General features: G+C 47.4%; 1 protein-coding gene across 13 annotated transcripts in view; it reads left to right on the top strand.

Moving 5' to 3' along the window:
• Positions 1 to 17347, top strand: part of SEC31B (SEC31 homolog B, COPII component) — a 33041-nt gene extending 15694 nt beyond the window's left edge. For 10 of the 13 annotated variants that reach the window (XM_019636571.1, XM_019636568.1, XM_019636567.1 and 7 more), the window contains 16 exons: positions 2352 to 2579; positions 4522 to 4596; positions 4858 to 4956; positions 5312 to 5411; positions 5942 to 6120; positions 6386 to 6512; positions 6883 to 7028; positions 7763 to 7936; positions 8420 to 8581; positions 13382 to 13559; positions 13978 to 14292; positions 14552 to 14610; positions 14885 to 15031; positions 15324 to 15434; positions 15907 to 15978; positions 16207 to 17347. In XM_019636571.1, coding sequence (XP_019492116.1) covers positions 2352 to 2579; positions 4522 to 4596; positions 4858 to 4956; positions 5312 to 5411; positions 5942 to 6120; positions 6386 to 6512; positions 6883 to 7028; positions 7763 to 7936; positions 8420 to 8581; positions 13382 to 13559; positions 13978 to 14292; positions 14552 to 14610; positions 14885 to 15031; positions 15324 to 15434; positions 15907 to 15978; positions 16207 to 16386 — 2352 coding nt within the window. In that variant the 3' untranslated portion in view covers positions 16387 to 17347. Of the gene's footprint in view, positions 1 to 2351; positions 2580 to 4521; positions 4597 to 4857; positions 4957 to 5311; positions 5412 to 5941; positions 6121 to 6385; positions 6513 to 6882; positions 7029 to 7762; positions 7937 to 8419; positions 8582 to 13381; positions 13560 to 13977; positions 14293 to 14551; positions 14611 to 14884; positions 15032 to 15323; positions 15435 to 15906; positions 15983 to 16189 lie in introns of all 13 variants that reach the window. The other 3 variants (XM_019636574.1, XM_019636572.1, XM_019636573.1) reach the window with 3 other exon arrangements.
• Positions 17348 to 18122: the final 775 nt, after the last annotated feature.

Raw genomic sequence — 18122 nt, 5'->3', positions numbered from 1 at the left:
TGTGTGGTGTGTGTGTGTGATGTGTGTTGTGTGTGTGTGTGTGTGTGTGTGTGTGTGTGAAGCCTACCATGTGACTAGTATGAGGCCTTGTTCTGTAGGAGATTTATTCCCACTGATTGTGTCTAGATTAGGGCCCACTTTCCCGCTGAAACATGTAGCTTCCCTCTCTGCCCCTTCACCTGCTTGCTGTGCCAGTCCTGTCTAAGAGGAATTGATTGCTTTACATGTCCCAGTTATGGAGAACCACCTGGGATTCCACCTGATTTTCTCTAACCCTTACGTGTCTGGTCTGGTAGTGAGTCCAGCTACGAAAGGGTTAGCATGCAAAGCAAGAATGAAAAACAAATGATTTTATCCTGTCACTCCTCTGCTCACAACCTTTGACCCCATTTGCCTCACAGGCTCAAGGCCAAATGTACAGCTCCATTTACCTTTCCAGTTTTTAGTCCCATCTTATTCTCATGTATTCTCTATGCTCCACTTAAAAATGACTTCTTTCCATTCCACAAATGACTCTCCAACTCTGCTGCCTCCACCTGTACCCCACCCTTCAGCTGCTCTCCCAGGCCATTGAATCCTGCTGCAGCCTTGAAAGGTCCTATGCTTAAATACCACCCCCTTCATGAGGCCCATCTTTAACCCTAGTCACGCTTAACCTCACTTCTGAATCTCACAGATTTATACTCGTATACTGATATGTTCTAACTATACTAAAGTTATTTATATACATGCCTGGAGACCCTACGAAGTAATAGATTCCTTGAGGATGGGGACCACATCTTGTTTATTTTTATCCCTAAAGTAGTGTTTGTATGCACTTTATTTTAACGTGCATACAAATCACCTGGGGGGTCTTATTAAACTTCAGCTTCTGGCTCAATCAGTCTGGGGTAGGATGCAAGATTCTGGTTTTCCAACAAGTTCCCAGGTGATGCCCTCACTGCAAGGCCCTAAAGCACCTGGCTCAAGGCTTTAAATATTAGGTTTGAATTAAAAACAGATGCATAAAAGTAGAGGTTCTTCTTTTTCACAGCCAACAGTTTTATTAGGGAGGTAAGACCTACACATTAAGGAGGAGTGAGGTGAAGAATTCTGAGGTGATAGTCTTGAATTCTTATCATTGCTCTGTCACTTAGCAGTTGGGTAACCTTGGGCAAGTCACTTAACTCAGACTTCAGTGTTTTAATCTGTAAAATAGGGATAGTAATACTTGCCTTACGTTAGTCCGGTGACATGAACCTCAAACAATAATAAGCATTTTGTCAAACTATCAAGTAGTATACCAATCCAAAGATGAGCTGGCTTTGTTGAGCACTGATCGGTAGTATAGATTTTGTGCTGTAGGAGTCAAGAGAAGAATTCTGCCTGGGAAAATTCTTTAAGGAGGAGATCTTAGGAAGGGAAATAGTGAATGGCTGGGGAGGAAAGCAGGAAGTGTCAACCTTGGCTGCAATTGGAATAACCTGAAGAACTTTAACAATACTGATGCTTGGTCCCACCCCCAGAGATTCTAATTTAATTGTCTGGGGTACAGCCTGCCAACTCTGGACAGCTTCCCGGTGGTTTTAATATGGCGCTGAGATGGAGAGCTGCTGGAGTCAAGGACCTTTACTAAGCTCTGCTTTTGTGTCAGGTGCTTTATATAAAGTACCTAAATTGGCGAGAAGGATACTCAGGTGGAGGTGTTGTGGTGGGTGAACACAGAAGCAGGGATGAATTGGGCACTTGGGGGATGTGGAGCTGTCGCATAAATGAGCAGGGAGAGGTGCTGGAGAGGCAGGGCTGGCCCTAGTTTTGGAGGATTTTGTGCACAGCAGGCAGAGGAGCTTCAGCTCTCTCCTGTGGCCTCGTGAAACTATTACAAGATCCTGAACATCAACAGGTACAGGGTGATAGCCTAACACTTGGATCGGAGGAGGGAAAAACCTAGAGGCTTGACCTATTCCAGTAATCTAGGTGTGTGAGCACTGGGAATGGGACAGAGGGGGCCTGCATGAGATACCTAGAATGAGAAGAGGTAAGACTTTGTTACTGCTTGGCTGTAGTGGGTATAAAGACTGTGATAATGCCAAGGTATTCAGTCCATGTGACTGGGAGAAGGACTGACTGGTACCAGGACATGTGAGGAGAAGATGAGTAGCGTGTGTTGAAGTTTAAAGGTAATGGTGCTAAAAATGCAGAGGTGTTTTTGGTATGGGGGCACGTTCACTACTCAGTTCCTGCTTCTGTCTCACCCCCAGGAGTTCTCTTACTGATTTCCCATCCTGGGGTTGACCAATATGTAGCCTTGCCTGTGATCCTGACTTGGTACCGAAGGCATGACCTTTACCCTTCTTGTCTTCCCTCTCCAGTTTGGGGGGAAGCTGGTTACTTTCAGCCTTCCCAGTCCCCCCGCCCATCAGGTGCCACAGCCTTGCCTCCGCCTAGTCTTCATCAGTCAGGTCACCACAGAATCCGAATTCCTGATGCGGTCAGCTGAGCTGCAGGAGGCCCTGAGATCAGGAAACCTCCTGAATTATTGTCAGAACAAGATCCAAGTGTCATTGCCAAGTGAAAAGATGCTGTGGCAGTTCTTGAAGGTAGGAGTCCCGAAGCCTGGCTGCTCAGAAGTGTTTCCCCAAAGCTGGGTGCTCCAACCTCAGCCATCTCCAGGAGATGCACAATTAAACTGTGACCCTGATTTCAGAGGCCCTAACCCCTATTAGGTTTTTCCTACACCACACACACCCTCTGGACACAAAATCTTCCTCCTTTACCAGAGGCTCAGAGGCCATTTGTGGCTAGGGAAGCTGAGGAGTACAAGTGACATTTGCCCCGTTTTGCTACTGTTGCTGATGTCCTAGATACTTTGCCAGAGCCAAGGTGAAGGCTCTCACAGTGCCATGCCAAAGGACAGATAAGGTGATGGGGAAGGAGAAGAAGGGAAGGGAAAGGAAGGGAAGAAGGTTAGCTGGAAGACCATACCATCATGAGTTTGTTTCACGTGACCCAAGGCAAGTCACTGTGGTGGGACTTTGGGCTCAAGGCCCACCCCACTCTGGAGGCACGACTTCAGTTACAGCGCTAATTTAATTTCAAGTTGCTTATGACTCCAGGAGGCGTGCTATAGCTGTCGAAGGAAATAAGCAAGCAAGAGGAGAGGGCTGAAGGAAGAAAGAGAAATAACTGACTGGACAGGCAGTGAGAGGGTTCTTCAAATCTTTGGGATTATAGAGAAGGGAAAAAGAAGGACAGGGCCTTGTCCTGGGGGTCTGAGAAGGACTTGGGGTCTGCGCTTCAGACACAGTGGAACTTTATAAATGTAGATACCAGGAGTCTGGGGAGGAGAAAGGGATTTGAGAAAGATCATCAGCTCTAGAGTAAAACCAGAAAAAAATGTGGAAAGAAAAGAGTAAGAAATGATGCTTTTGTTATAAGCAGGATACGGGTAATAGATCCAGGAATGGTGGGGAGAGTTCAGCCTTTACTCAGGTAGTGGTGCCCATACAGAGGGGAGTCTTGTTGAGAAGCTACTCAAAAGCTGCCCATCATGATGGTCCTGAAGCTGAGTGTGGAGGAACATTTCCAACGGAAGAGCACGGAAGAAAGAGGGGACCCTGAGAGACGATGAAAAAGATGGTAGTCAGAACTCATGGGTTAGTGTAGAATAAATGAAGGGCCCAGACCAGCGACCCCAGATTAGGGTAGGCCTTCAGGAAGGCTTGGCCCTCAGTATCTGGGACACTGAGTAGGTAAGCTAACTTTGTTTGTGTCTGTGCACCTGACCACGCATCTTCTCAACTAGACATTTAGACTCAGAAGGCTGCTGTAGGATCACTTAGCATCAGTTTCCTCAGAAGGATGTGGGACAGGAATCACAACCTGTCAGCAGGGCAGCCTCAGGTGTTCCCTTCTGTGGCAGTCCTTGCAGCAGTCCATGCAGCAGTACAGAGTTCTCTTCTTCAGCTCCCCCAGAGGACAGCTCAGGTGCAAGATGAGATGTACATCAGGCAGATGTGTAAGTTCCTTAGGTTACCCTGGCTTAGAAGCCTCACACCCACAAGAGCCAATATATCTTGTACCAACTCTAAAAGTGTAGCTTCTAGAGTCCCTGCAAGGGATCTGTTCAGTTAAAAGAGTCCTTGCAATCGGGGAAGCCCAAAGCATGGTGTCCATATAGATTATTTATAGTTTATGTCATTCCAGCCCAAATACAATTTACCAATCACAAGTAATATTGCCTAGAAACATATCTGGCATTTTATTATTATCAGGTTACCATGGTAACAGTTCTAGGAAGTCAACTGGGGGTCCAATTCTCATGCAGAAGGGGGAAAGGGTTTTGTTAACACTGTGCCCACAGCCCAGCAGGAATAAAATCTGGGGAGAGAATAAGGGAGAGATGGTATTGGCCTCAGTAGGGCACTCCTGGTAGTACAAAGAACTATCTTTGAGGGTACACTGGCACAGATGTCCAGCTTGTGTAGGAGAGGGCAATTCACATTCATTTAATGGTGACTTGTGTGTTCTGTGGTTCCTTAGGTGACATTAGAGCAAGACTCCAGAATGAAGTTCCTAAAGCTATTAGGATACAGTAAGGATGAGCTTCAGAAGAAGGTAAGTGGCTTGCCCATTAGAAACATGTACTTGATGCAGAGAAAAAGAGGATTAGTCAGTGGAAACCATCTCAGAATACCTCTTCCTGGGCTTCACTAATGCATATATGGACATTCGACCTCCTGGAGTTAGCCTTTTTCCCAGGAAAACAGTTCAAGGATCTTAGTGAGTCTAGTTGGTGGGGTTTGGAGGTGGGAAGAAAGTATAAAGCTTGTTTGACCTTGTGCTGGAAGAGTGGTACACGTAGGTCTCTCCCTGCAGGTGGCCAAGTGCTTGAAGAGTGACTCGGGGCTGGGTGAGAGCCCTCAGCCCAGGGGAGATGACCTTGACAGTCACAGACAACAAGCCTTCTGTAGCCAGGTATCGTAGGAGCCCAGCCAGCAGGATCTACAGTAGCACAGGAGACCTGCCTTCAGGACATCTCCCCCTCCCTGGCCCTTGGCTTCGTTCTAGTGAAGTGCTCAACTTCTGTAGAAGTCTTCAAACGCCTCCCTCTCTTGGAACCACAGTGAGATACAGAGTCCATAAGCTTTTGGGCTGAGAGTAGAGCTGTGTTTTAGCTATGAACTAGAGCTTTCCCCAAACTTTACCTGATTATTCTTTTAGCTTTACCCATTCAAGGGCCAAATAGTAGAGCTCCCAGAGAGAGCTACTAAGCCAGCTCTGTCTTTGGGCTTCGTTTCCTAAGTAGCCACCTCTGTCCTTCCTTATACAGGCTTCCAAACACACAACAGAGGAAGCCTCTGCCTCCTCAACCTTCTTTGATGAGCTGGTCCCTCAGAACATGACTCCATGGGAGATCCCCATCACAGAAGGTACCCACACCCTGAGGGAGAGAAACTCTCCGCGTGGGAGTAGGTGGGCTCGGAGTTCTCGGACTTGAGGACATTTCCTTCTTGTCCCCTGCCTTCTGCCTCCCTCCCACCATCACAAATGCTGGTGGTTCTGTTACTGGTTAGAGCTCCCTCTGGCTGTAGATTTTCATGGATGAATCCTTCCTGTGGAAGGCCTTCTACCAAGATATTTTTTTCTATCCTCCTGTCTTCTTGCTTAAACGACTGTGACCCTGTTCTTGCTGAGCAATCACACATCGCACCTTGATACTGATACATGAATCCCTCCCTCACCTTGGGTCCTCTCCTTAGAGAGTTACCACCAGACTTGGGCATCCCATGACAGCCCACTACATCTTGTTGTTGAGGAATGAAACTTGGGAGTTTTGTTGGAGGCGATGGAGGCTGAGTGATAGAGAGATATAGGAGGTGTGTTGTGAGACCACCCTGCAGAGGACAGGAAGCTAGGGTCTGAGGACAGGCTAATGTGGGGGGGATGCCTCTGCCCGCAGACGTGGATGGACTCCTGAGCCAGGCTCTCCTGCTTGGAGAGCTGGGCCCTGCTGTGGAGCTGTGTCTGAAGGAAGAGCGCTTTGCCGATGCCATCATCCTGGCCCATGCTGGGGGTGCAGATCTACTGAAGCAAACACAGGAGCGCTACTTGGCCAAGGAGAAAACTAGAATCTCTTCGGTAATTGCCCACAGTGTAGGAAAGAAGGGGAGGGGATTACTTGGACCTTGTCTGGTGGATGCCCACCCCTGGGGACTGGTGTTTAGAGGATCTGCCAGCCTTTTTCTTCCCACTCTGACCACCCCAACCTCACCCCGAGCCCCAGTCAGTGGTCTAACAGGAAGCCTGCTCATGAGTGGCTTTTCTAGCACATTCTGATGCGTGACTCCTACTGCTTGTGGTGGGTGGATAGTTGATGGCCTCCTTCCCTCTCTGCCCATTACAGCTGCTAGCCTGTGTTGTGAGGAAGAATTGGAAGGATATGGTGTGTGCTTGTAGCCTGCAGAACTGGAGAGAGGCACTGGCCTTGCTGCTGACGTACTCAGGGCCAGAGAAATTCCCTGAGCTCTGTGGTAGGTGGCCCTTGGCTTCAGGAGGGAGTGGTGTGACCCCAGTGTGGAGTCCCTGGAGTCCGTGGAGTCCGAGGAGGCAGAAGAGCAGCCCGAGCTCTAGGACGCCAGGCTTTGTTGTGTGGTTCAGCTGGGAGGAAAGGATGACAGAGCACGCCCCTCCTGTCATTTGTTTTCCCGTTTTACTTTTTCTTGTCACATCTTGAAGCAAGAACTTTGCCCCTCACTGTAGAACGGGGTTAATGTCAGTGTTGTTCAAAGCCACTGTGGCTACTTGTCCCACAGCTCATGGTCCTCCGCCTATTTGCAAACAGGAAAAGGAGGCGGAGCAAAGGGGAGCTGTGCCATTAAAGATGTTTCCATCTCTCTGCAGACATGCTAGGTACTCGCATGGAGCACGAGGGCGGCAGGGCACTCACCCCCGAAGCCAGGCTCTGTTATGTCTGCTCAGGGAGTGTGGAGCGGCTGGTGGAGTGCTGGGCAAAGTGCCACCGGGCTTCATCCCCCATGGCTCTACAGGTACCCCTTCTCTGCAGGGCACTGGTCCCTCTGTACCTGGGCTTCCGGAGAGGCTAGTGGTAGGGATGTGCAGGGATATCAGGGCCAGTCTTCTGGGTCCCCAGGCTGCAGTCAGGGTATTAGGGAGGAGAGAAAGGCCCTTAATGTCTGGGACCTTCTCCCAACGATGAGCTATCACCTCCTTCCCTCCTCAGGGGACACTGAGCAGCAGCTACTTAAGTATTAACCTTGTAAGGTTCTCCCATTTCAGATTTGGTTATACAAGTTTATTCTATATTTGAGTAATTGTGAGCCTGGGCCTTCTATTAGCTGCTAAGAAAAGTTCTGTGGTCCTAAATTGTACCAGACACTCTGTGGGAGACCAGAGCAAGGGGGAGGGGCGGGGTCACAGACTCATGGGGAGGCAGTCACCCATGAAACAATAGTATAAATGGGTCTGAAATTGCTGATGTACTAGCAAAAAGGATAAAGAAAGCAAAAAAAAAAAAAAAAGAGGCAGAGATGTGCTAGAATCTAAGACCCAGATGGCCCCAGTTGAGCTCAATGCTAATAGCTTGGGACGTGAGGCCAAGTGGTCCTTCTTTAACTGTCATGTCTCATATATCATCACCACTGTCTTCACCTGGCTATGGCTGGGTGCCCTTTTACCCACAGTGGGAGGTCCCTGGGTCAACTGCTTAGAGAGCAGGATGTGCTTTGAAGAAGGCTCACTGCCCTCATGCTTTTTCCTCTAGGACCTGATGGAGACAGTGATGGTCCTCAACAGGGGCTTGGAGCTCCTGCGGGGTCCTGATGGGGTGAGCCCAGGCCCTGCCACAACCTACAGGGTCACTCAGTATGCCAACTTCCTGGCAGCCCAGGGCAGCCTGGCCACTGCCATGAGCTACCTACCCAGTGACTGTGTGCAGGTGAGTGGGGCCACGTGAAAAGAGCAAACCATTTTACTCCATCATCTAACACTGGTGGAGCACTTCCGTGTCCCAGGCGCTATGCTAAATGCTGAAGCTCCTGGGATAAATACGATCTAGTCCCTCAGGAAGCTCACAATCTCTTGAGGAAAATCAGATGGTGATAACTTATACTAAGCACTGAGGGCCTCAGGGAAGGGGCTGGTTTTGCCTGCAGAAGTCAAGGAAGGCTTCTCAATGGTTCAAGTTGTTGAGCTGGACCTTCAAAGAGAAGTAGCTTACCAGCAGATGTAGGGCGACCTAGGCAGAAAAAACAGCAAGGAAGGAGTCTTGGCAGGCATTAGGAGGCTTTGAGTCATCTAAGGTAGCTAGAGTGTAGAGGGTCAGCTGAGCTTTGAGTGCTATATGGGGCCAGGCTTGTAAGAGAGGATGTTTGCTTGTTTTAATTTTACTTAACACAGTTCTTCATTATAACTTTTGTAGCCACCAATTCAGCAGCTGAGAGATAGGCTTTTTCATGCCCAGGGAGCCGGTGTCTTAGGCCAGCAGCCTCCTCCTTTCCCTTTTCCCCGAGTCATTGTGGGAGCTCACCCCCATTCTAAAGAGACATCATCTTGCAGATTGGGGTTCCAGCCTTCTCACCAGGTGAGACCTTGTTTGTTTGTTGATTTGTTCATTCTTTAAAAAATACTCAAAACAAAACAAACTCATTAAGTGTCTACCAAGTACCAGGCATGGTTCTAGTCACTTGGAACATATTAGTGAACAAAAATGATGAAAATTCCTGATTTCATAGTGCATAGATTTGGTTGCATTTCTAATAACTGTTTATTGAACAACTGCTCGACTCTTAGAACAAAAAGGTGCCCAAACCATGATCCTTGCCCTTAATTAGCTCATAGTCTAGTGGAAATATAGATGTGTTAAAAAAAAAAAAACCTACAGTGAAATTTATAAATGCCATATTGGAGTATGAGAAGGTGCTGCAGAATAACACAGAAGAAAGCAATTTACTTACTCTTGGGGGTTGGGGAAGTTTAGGGAATATTTCAGAGTGAGTATGATGTTGATCTCAGTCTTGAAGATTAAAAGTTCTTTAGGCAAAGGAAAGGGTAGGTGAAGGCTTTTTCCAGCGGAGGGAACAGTATGTACAAAAGCATTGAAAGGAGAGTGAGCAAAGCCCACTTGAGGAATTACTGAATTTTTTTTTTAAGATTTTTATTGGGAATTGGGGGATGGGAACAGTGCTGGGGAATTGGGGGAAGGGGAACAGACAAGTTGCTGTCCTTTTGTTCTTCAGTCTAGTTGTGGAGGACGTCACTTCACTGGCCCAAGTTGGCACCATCATTGCGTTCTTCCCAGGCGAGGCAGATCAGTCGCCAGCCTCTGGACCATTGCTCACGGTGGCTGCTGGCCGCTCACGCTGGCTGCTGGCTACACACGGTAGCCCATGGCAACCCACTGCAGCAGTGGCTGCAGCCTATGCCGTCACCGGTGACTCACAGCAGCCCAGCTCCAGGTTAAGTTGTTGTTCAGCATCTTAGCTGTAGAGGGCAGTGTCACTGGCCCTCATATGGGATCCGAACTGGGGCCCTCTGGCATCCCAAACCAGCTCTTAACCACCGGTCCACTCGGCTGGCCCAGGAATTACTAATATTTTAATGGGGCTGGGCAGTGGAGTGGGCTTAGATGAAGCTGGGGTAACAGGTAGGAGTTCGATCAGGAGGGACCTGGCATTCTGAGCTAAAGAGCTTAGACTTGACCCTGAGATTGATAGCAGTCATGAGCTTTTGAATAGTCTTATGCTATGTGTTTAGAAAAGGCAAGGCTGCAGGCAGTTAGGAGGCTACAGAAAGAGATGATGAGGATATGAAATGACCTAAGCTAGAGAGTAAGGCTCGACTTGAGATATTTAGTAAGTAAAATTGACAGCAATTAGTGATGGTTTAGAGAAGTATGTGAAGTGGGGATTGGCCCCTAGGTTCCTGGCCACAGTGCCCAGATGGATAGGGTGCTGTTATGATACAGAAGAGCTGGGGAATGAAATCCAGTGAGATTGTAAATAGAGGTGTCAGGCAGAAGCTCTGATGATTGATTCATCCTGTTCCACCTTCAATTCTAACCCTAATTTTCTTTCTTCCCTCTCCCTCCTTCTCCCTCTCTTCTCTCCCTTCTCCTTCACGTCTCCCTTTCCCTCTCCCTCTGTCTTTTCTATTTTGGAATAATTATAGAATCACAGGAAGTAAAAAATGTACTGGGATGTCTCATGCATCACAACCCATCCCATCCCATGCCAACATCCCACACAACCACAGTGCAATATCAAAACCGAGAAATTGATACAAGTACAATCCATAAAGTCAGACTTCAGATTTCACATGTTGTACATGTATGTGTATGTGTGCGTGTGTGTGTGTGTATAACTATGTAAGGATTTGTCTTTTCATATTTTTAACAGGGTGCTTCACAAAGCAAAATTTTTTAATTTTATAGGCTCCATTTTATAGTTTTCCTTCTATGGATCTTGCTTTTGCTGTCTAGTTCAAGGTCCCCCAAATTTTCTCCTATGTTCTTTCTAGAAGTTTTACAGTTTTATGTTTTAGTTTAAGTCCATGTTCCACTTTGAGTTAATTTTTGTATAAAGTGTGAAGTTTATTTTAGGTCAAGCTTAATTTTCTTACCAATAGATGTCCAGAATTGTTTACTGAAAAGGTTGTCTCTCCTCCATGGAATTAATTTTGTTCCTTTGTCAAAAATTAATTGGGCATATTCTATGGATTTATTTCTCTGTTCTCTATTCTATTCCACTGGTCTATGTGTCTATCCCTCTGCCAGTACCACTCCATCTTGATTACTACTTCTATAGAGTAAAATGAGAAAGAGTAATTCCTCCATTTTACTTTTCTTTTTCAAAATTACTTTGAGTATTCTGGGACCTTGCCCTTTCCACATACATTTTGGGATAAGCTTGTCTATGTCTACAAAGAAACTTGCTAAAATTTTGACAGGAATTGGATTAAAACTATAGAATAATGTAAGGAGAATTGACATATTTGCTCTGTTGTCTTCCCATCCATGAACTTCGTATGTCTCTTCAATGCTATCTCCATTAGCATTTTATAATTTTCATCATACAGATCCTGATATGTTTTGTTCAGTTCAAACCTAACTATTTAATTTTATCTTGAGCAATTAAAACCCAATGGTATTTGCATTTTCAATTTTGGATTCCAGTTGTTCATTGTCAGTATATACAAATGGAATTGATTTTTTGTTGTTGTTGTTGTTGTTGTTAATCATCTTGTATCCTGTGACTTCCAATGTTTAGTATTGAGTTTCCTGAACTCATTTGTTAGTTCTAGGAGTTGAGTTTTCTTTTGGTTTTTGTTTTGTTTTGGTGGATTCCTTGGGATTTTCTATGCAAACAGTCACATTGTCTGCAAATAGAGACAATTTTATATCTTCCACCCCACCCCCAATATGTATGCCTTTAATTCCTTTCTCTTGCCTATTATAGTACTAAAATAAGAATTGTGAAAGTGAACATCCTTGCCTGGTTTCCAATCTTAAAAGGAAAATATTGGGCCGGCCGAGTGGCGCGATGGTTAAGAACTGGCTTGGGACGCCAGAGGGCCCCGGTTCAGATCCCACATATGAGGGCCAGTGACACTGCCCTCCACAGCTAAATTGCTGAACAACAGCTCAACCTGGAGCTGGGCTGCCATGAGTCGCTGGCTACGGCATAGGCTGCAGCCCCTGTGGCAGTGGGTTGCCATGGACTACCGTGTGTAGCCAGCAGCCAGCGTGAGCGGCCCTCAAGCTGCCGTGATTGGCCGTCCGGAAGCTGGCACCTGGTCTGCCTCAGCCGGGAAGAGCGCAATGATGGTGCCAACTTGGGCCAGTGAAGCAACATCCTCCACAACTAGACTGAAGAACAAAATGACAGCAACTTGTCTGTTCCCCTTCCCCCACTTCCCCAGCACTATTCCCATCCCCCAATTCCCCAATAAAAATCTTTAAAAAAAAAAGGAAAATATTCACTCTTTTACCATTAAGTATGATGTTAGCTGTAGGTTTTTTGTATATACTCTTCATGAGTCTGAGGAATTTTTCCTTTATTCCTGATGTACTGAATCATGAATCAGTGTTGAATTTTGTCAAATGTTTTTCTACATCATTTTATGTAATAATTTTTATTCTTTATCCTGTTGTTATGGTGGATTACATTGATTGATTTTTAAATATATTGAACCAGCCTTGCATGACCAGGAATAAATCCCACTTGGTTGTGGTATATTATTTTTTAATATACATTGTTGGATTTGATTTGCTAAAATTTTACTGAGGATTTTTGTGTCAAAGTTCATAAGAAATATTGGTCTGTAGTTTTATTTTGTGCTGTCTTTGTCTGGTGTTGGTATCAGGGTAGTACTGACTTTATCAAATAAGTTAGGTAATGTCTTTTCTATGTTCTGGAAGAGATTGTGTAAACTTTGTGTTAATTCTTTTTTTTTTTTTTAAGATTTTTTTTATTGGGGAATTGGGGGAGGGGAACAGCGCTGGGGAATCGGGAGAAGGGGAACAGACAAGTTGCTGTCGTTTTGTTCTTCAGTCTAGTTGTGGAGGACGTTGCTTCACTGGCCCATGTTGGTATTATCATTGCGCTCTTCCCGAGTGAGGCAGATCGGTCACCAGCCTTAGGACGGCCGCTCATGGCGGCTGTTGGCAGCTCACGCTGGCTGCTGGCCACACACGGTAGCTTATGGCAGCCCACTGCAGCAGGGGCTGCAGCTTACGCCGTTGCTGGTGACTCATGGCAGCCCAGCACCAGGTCAAGATGTTGTTCAGCATCTTAGCTGTAGAGGGCAGTGTCACTGGGCCCCATGTGGGATCCGAACTGGGACCCTGATGCTCAGAGCTGGCATCCCAAGCCTGCTCTTAACCAACGCGCCACTCGACCGGCCCTGTGTTAATTCTTTATGTTTGGTTAAAATTCTCCAGTGACGCTATCTAGGCCTAGGAATTTATTTTTTTCTTTGGGGGGGGGCTTTTTAATTAAAAATTTAATTTCTTTAATAGTTATAGGACTATTTAAGTTATCTATTTAATTTTGACTGAGTTTTAGTAGTTTGTAGTTCTTGAAGAATTGGCCCATTTTTTCCTAAGTTGTCAAATTCATGAATGTAAAATTTCTTTGTAATATTTCCTTCTTATCCTTTTAATGGCTGCAAAGTCTGTTATAATGTTCCATTTCATACCTCATCTTGATGACTTGTGTGTTCTGTCTTTATCTTTGTCAGTTTTTATAGACCTATCAGTTTTGTTGATTTTTTTTGGAAGAACTAGCTTTTTGTGTCATTTTTTTCTATTGTTTTTTCATTTTCAATTACTTAGCTTTATAATTTTTTTTCCTTCCCAAGTGCTAACCCTTTTTTCTCTTCACAGGTTCAGACTCCATCTACAAGGCCAGGGATTTTCACACCTCAGGCATCGCTAGTGACACCATTAACACCTTCCCATCCTAGCCCTTATCAAGGCTCTAGAATGCAGACCATAAGTGACTACAGAGTACCTGGGTCCCAGGTAACCCAGCCTTTGCCTCTGGGCCCTGGGGTAAGGCCTGGTGAGTGAGTGAATGATCTGTCTGGGCAAAGCATGGAGGAAAACAATTGGAATTGCCAGCATGGATTTGGGAGGCAGTGTGTGTGTATAGTAGAGGAGCTTGGAATTTGAAGTTGGGATTGCCAGTACTTACTGGCTTTGGACCTGTGGGAAATATACTTAGCCGCTCTGTTTTTTTTTGAAAAGTAAGAGTACTTGTTATGTTGGTCATTTCAACCCCACAGGATTGTTTTGAGGGTCAAATAAGGAGTACAGTTAAAAGTACTTTACAAATGGTAGATCTCCATACACATGTATTAACCATTTATTATTATTAGGTTTTGCAAAATTATTACCAAGGCTTTATTCCTCCCTCATGTGCTCTGAGTCTCTCCCAAATTGAAATTTGGTGGCAATGAACTGTTTCTGTTCCACTTCAGCTTTATCTCAGCCACAGCTCTTAAGAGAGCAAAGGGTGCAAACTCCTAACCCCGTGGGATTCCCTGGAACGTGGCCTCTCCCTGGTCCCTTTTCACCCATGGCACCCTTAGACATCATGCAGCCTGGCTCCGCCTCCCTGCCTGAGACTGCTCAGCCGCTCCCTTCGCTTCCTGTGAGACCATCAATTCTCCACCCTATGAGCTCCCAGCCTCCAGCCCCTCCTATCAGCTTCCCTGCGGCACACCCTCCAGGAGGTCCAGGTGCTCCAGGCTCTAGTGCCCTCCCAACCACTGGCATCTTGACTCCTCATCCAGGTCAGTCTTGCTTCCATGGCTTCCCTCTTCTGGGTCATTGCCTCTGTCTTCCCCACCTTCCCACCATCACCTTGGGAGTCTCTTCTTCAAGCCAATGAACCGGGGCTCGATGGATTGGAGAATGTCAACTGAAAGTATGACTGGTCTGCAGAGGGAGGTGTGGTGGACTCCAACAAAAATACTGTTGATGGCCTTCAGACTAAAAATTTCCGATGTTCCTGACCATGCCCCTAAACACCTGTATCTTTATACTCTTCAGGAACTCAAGGTTCCTTGAAAAATGCTCCAGCTCCCAGGGCAGACTTTCAGAGGAGAAAGGTAGTACACCCACCCACCCCCTCATACAATCCCCAGCTCACCAGTTCCTTACAGAGTTCAGCCCAGTCCTTCCCCCTCAGGCACGCGCTCTTTCCTCTCTCCCCGCACGCTGCTCCCCTCAGGCCCTCCTCTTTCCTTCTTACATTCATGCACTTCCTGGTTCCCCACTCACTATTTGGTCCCCTTGTTCGCTCATAATGTCTGTCACTCTTTCAACCCCGGGCTTAGAGAGTCTCTCGCTTAGACCCATGTGCCTCTCTTTCTATCTCTTTAGTTGCCAGAGACACTTATGACTCCAGCACCAATTACGGTTCCAGTTATGAGCCTCACCTTGGAGTCACGAGGAGTCCTTTCTTCACAGCCCCGTGTCCCTGGTGTGGGTCATGCTCCCCCTGGAGCCCCAGGAGAACTCGGCTTGCAGGTGACAGGAACAATGTGCTCCCCTCCCCTTGGAAACCTTCTAGCCCGGCTTGGGTATAGAAAAACAGGGAGCATCCTAGATGGGCCTTCTGCCTCAAGGTGGAGGCAGGCTCTGAGCTGGGAACAGGCAGAGGGCAGACCCCAAATGTCCTTATTGCAGAGGGCGCCCCCTCCCCAGGTCTGCTCTGCTCTAGTGGGAGCAGTGTGATGCTGAGTCACTGAGGACTAGTCCTTAGGGAAGCTACGAGAAGGACAGTTTGCCTGCCTATCCTTTCTTCCTGCTCCTCCCGCAGCAACGGCCACCAGAGAAAATGGATAGGAAGGAGCTGCCCCCAGAGCATCAGTCCTTGAAGACCAGCTTTGAGGCGCTTCTACAACGCTGCTCCCAGTCTGCCACTGACTTGGTAAGTCCGAACCTTCTTGACCATGTCCTCCTCACACCCCATAGCTGGTTCCGGGACCCCTTAGCTGGAGATCAATTTTTTGTGTGACTTTCTTCACTGTCCCTGGACATGCTGTCTGTATCTTATACTGATTTGATGTCCATCCAGGGGGTGGGGGTGGGGGTGGGGGAACTGGTCTAGTTTGAAGTCCAGCTCCTTGGTAGCAGGACCCAGCAGCATTGAGACTTAACTCTTGGAAAGACAGCAGGGAATACTGGAAGGAGGGTGAAACCAGGAGTGAGGAAACCGGACATTCATTCACTGGCTGTGTCAGCTTGAGCAAGTCACTTACCCTCTTCAGGCCTCCATTTCTTCTGTGAAATGAAAGAAGTAGCATTAAGCTATTCTAGCTCTAATCTACTGTGATTCAGTATAGTCCTGTGTAGTGTTAGGCTTAAGGGGCTGCAGTCAGAATCCATTTCCCTCCTTGCAGAAGACAAAACGGAAGCTGGAGGAGGCAGCCCAACGTCTAGAATGTCTATATGAGAAGCTCTGCGAAGGGACAGTAGGTACACTTAGTGATACTCCTCTACCTCCTGCCCTTCCACAATCACCCATGGCCAAAGGGAGCCCAGTGTCTCCTCCCGTTAGGTCTCACCATCCTGGGTTCCCCACACAATACATCCACCTTGCCTGGACTAGGCTCCAGAACTTTAGTCCTGTCTTATCCCGTCGTGCTGCCAGGGTAGGGGCTGGGCTGGGCTGACTAACCTAAGGGCCACTCCCCCCACAGCTCTCGCCTCATGTCCTGGCTGGGCTCCACGAGGTGGCCCGATGTGTGGACTCAGGAAGCTTTGAGCAGGGCCTTGCCGTGCATGCCCAGGTGGTGAGCTGCAGCCGCTTCAGCGAGGTCTCCAGCTTCATGCCCATCCTAAAGGCTATTCTCTCCATTGCTCATAAGCTGCATGTGTAGGTCAGGCAGCCTCTCTTACCGGGAGGCCATTTCTGCTGTTACTTAACTCCTCCCTGCAGAAAAGGGAACTTGGGAAGATTTTGTTCATTTTTCCCTACCCTCCTTCCTGCTTCCCGGTAGATGATGCGTTAGGCGTGGCTCCAAACGAGCTGAGCGCCTGCTTTCTACTCCTGTGTGCCTGGCCTTCTAGGATCTGCCCAGGGTTCACTCAGCCTCTGAGACAGAGCATGGAGCCAGTTCTGTACTTTTCCCAATACTGTGCTCCAACAGGACCTGGGGCAGCGTGTATTCTCCCCCAAGGATATTCTATTTAAGTGGCTTCTGAGAGGGTGAGCAGGGTCATCACTTCCAAGTCTACCTCTGCCGTCCCCGTCTTGTGGGCCTTTTGTTTTCTCCTTATGTGGGTCATGAGCCTGACCGTACCTTTTCCTTGCCTCTGACTTCATATTTCCAGGTCCGTATTTCTCTGAGTCCCAGAGGCTGGGTTAGAGTTGACTGTTCATTCTTTGAACAAGTCATGGACATAAGGGATGGGTGCTGAGCAGAACCAAGAGGAAGAACTTGGGCCCTTGTTAAAAAAACTTCTCATCTACCAGCATTAGTAAGGGTGGGTGAGGTTAGGTGGAAGGGGTGCACTTCCTTTTGCTGGGAGCTCTCTTAGCCTATGAGATAGGAGCAGAGGGACCACTGCCCTGACTTGACCTGTCTGAACCCTGGCCCAAGACCCTAGACCATTCAATCTGTGAGCATAAGCCCATAAGCCCCGTTCTGGAATAGGAGCCATATCACTGAAAGACCCTGTTCTAGCACTGCTCCTCAAGGACTGGAGGCCCTTCTGCCCCTTGGCCCCCGCATGTCTCAGGGCTGCCTTCACTTTTGTGGTTGGATGCTGCGTTCAAAGCACTGATGTTCCTATGTGCAATAAAGCTGCTTTGGTTTGGTTTCCTCAGTCATCTCCCAATAATTGTTTCCTGAGTCCTATTTTGCCTTTACCTCTCTTTCTGTCTTTGTTCTTGCTCTCTGCACCCTAATAAAAAGCAGGGGAGAGGCTTCGGGACAGATGGGGAGTCCAGAGAGTGGAAGAAAGGAGGGTGTCACTGAAATTGACTCTCTCCTTGCAGCATTTGTGGCTACTCTGCTGCGTGTGTCTGTGTGTCTCCATCCGTGCCTGACAGTCAGCGCCAGGGTTTTCCCCACACCACTTCAGGGCTGAGCTCAGCTGCACAAAAGGGGCTGGGTGTGAAGCCAGGGGGTACTATCTCTAATCCTGTTGTAGATCCCATCATGTCTGCGGGCTAGATGTGTGTGTTTGGGAGGAAGGGATTGTTAGGCAGTATTTGTTTGTAAAGCCACTTGCTCTTCAGATAATACTTGCACTAACTTCTATTGATGAAGCAGTGTGAGCCCCAGCGAAGTCCTTTCCCAAAGTGTCTTTGAAGCCAAGAGCCCATTGAAGGGAAGAAAGGCCGGGAGAGGGGATTAGTTTGTTCAGCAGCTGTGAATTTCAGTGGGAGGTTGATGAACTCCGAAGTCTTTGTTTAAATTAAAGGGGGGGAGAAAAAAGCCGCTGCTGGAGTGAGAGCCCCACTTGGGGCCCTGAACTAACACAAGGAGAAGTCTGAGCTGCAGGGAGCTGTGTACTGACTGCGAAGACTTTTCCCAAACACTTTCGGAAAAGGTGTTGTGAGAAGAGAAGGGGGCGGAGGGGGATTAGCATGTGAAATGAAGTTTTCATT

This window comes from Hipposideros armiger, unplaced genomic scaffold, assembly GCF_001890085.2.
Source record: "Hipposideros armiger isolate ML-2016 unplaced genomic scaffold, ASM189008v1 scaffold_28, whole genome shotgun sequence".
NCBI classification, from domain to species: Eukaryota; Metazoa; Chordata; class Mammalia; order Chiroptera; family Hipposideridae; genus Hipposideros; species Hipposideros armiger.
Note: the sequence above shows the minus strand (reverse complement) of the source record. Positions and strands in the feature narration are given on the sequence as shown.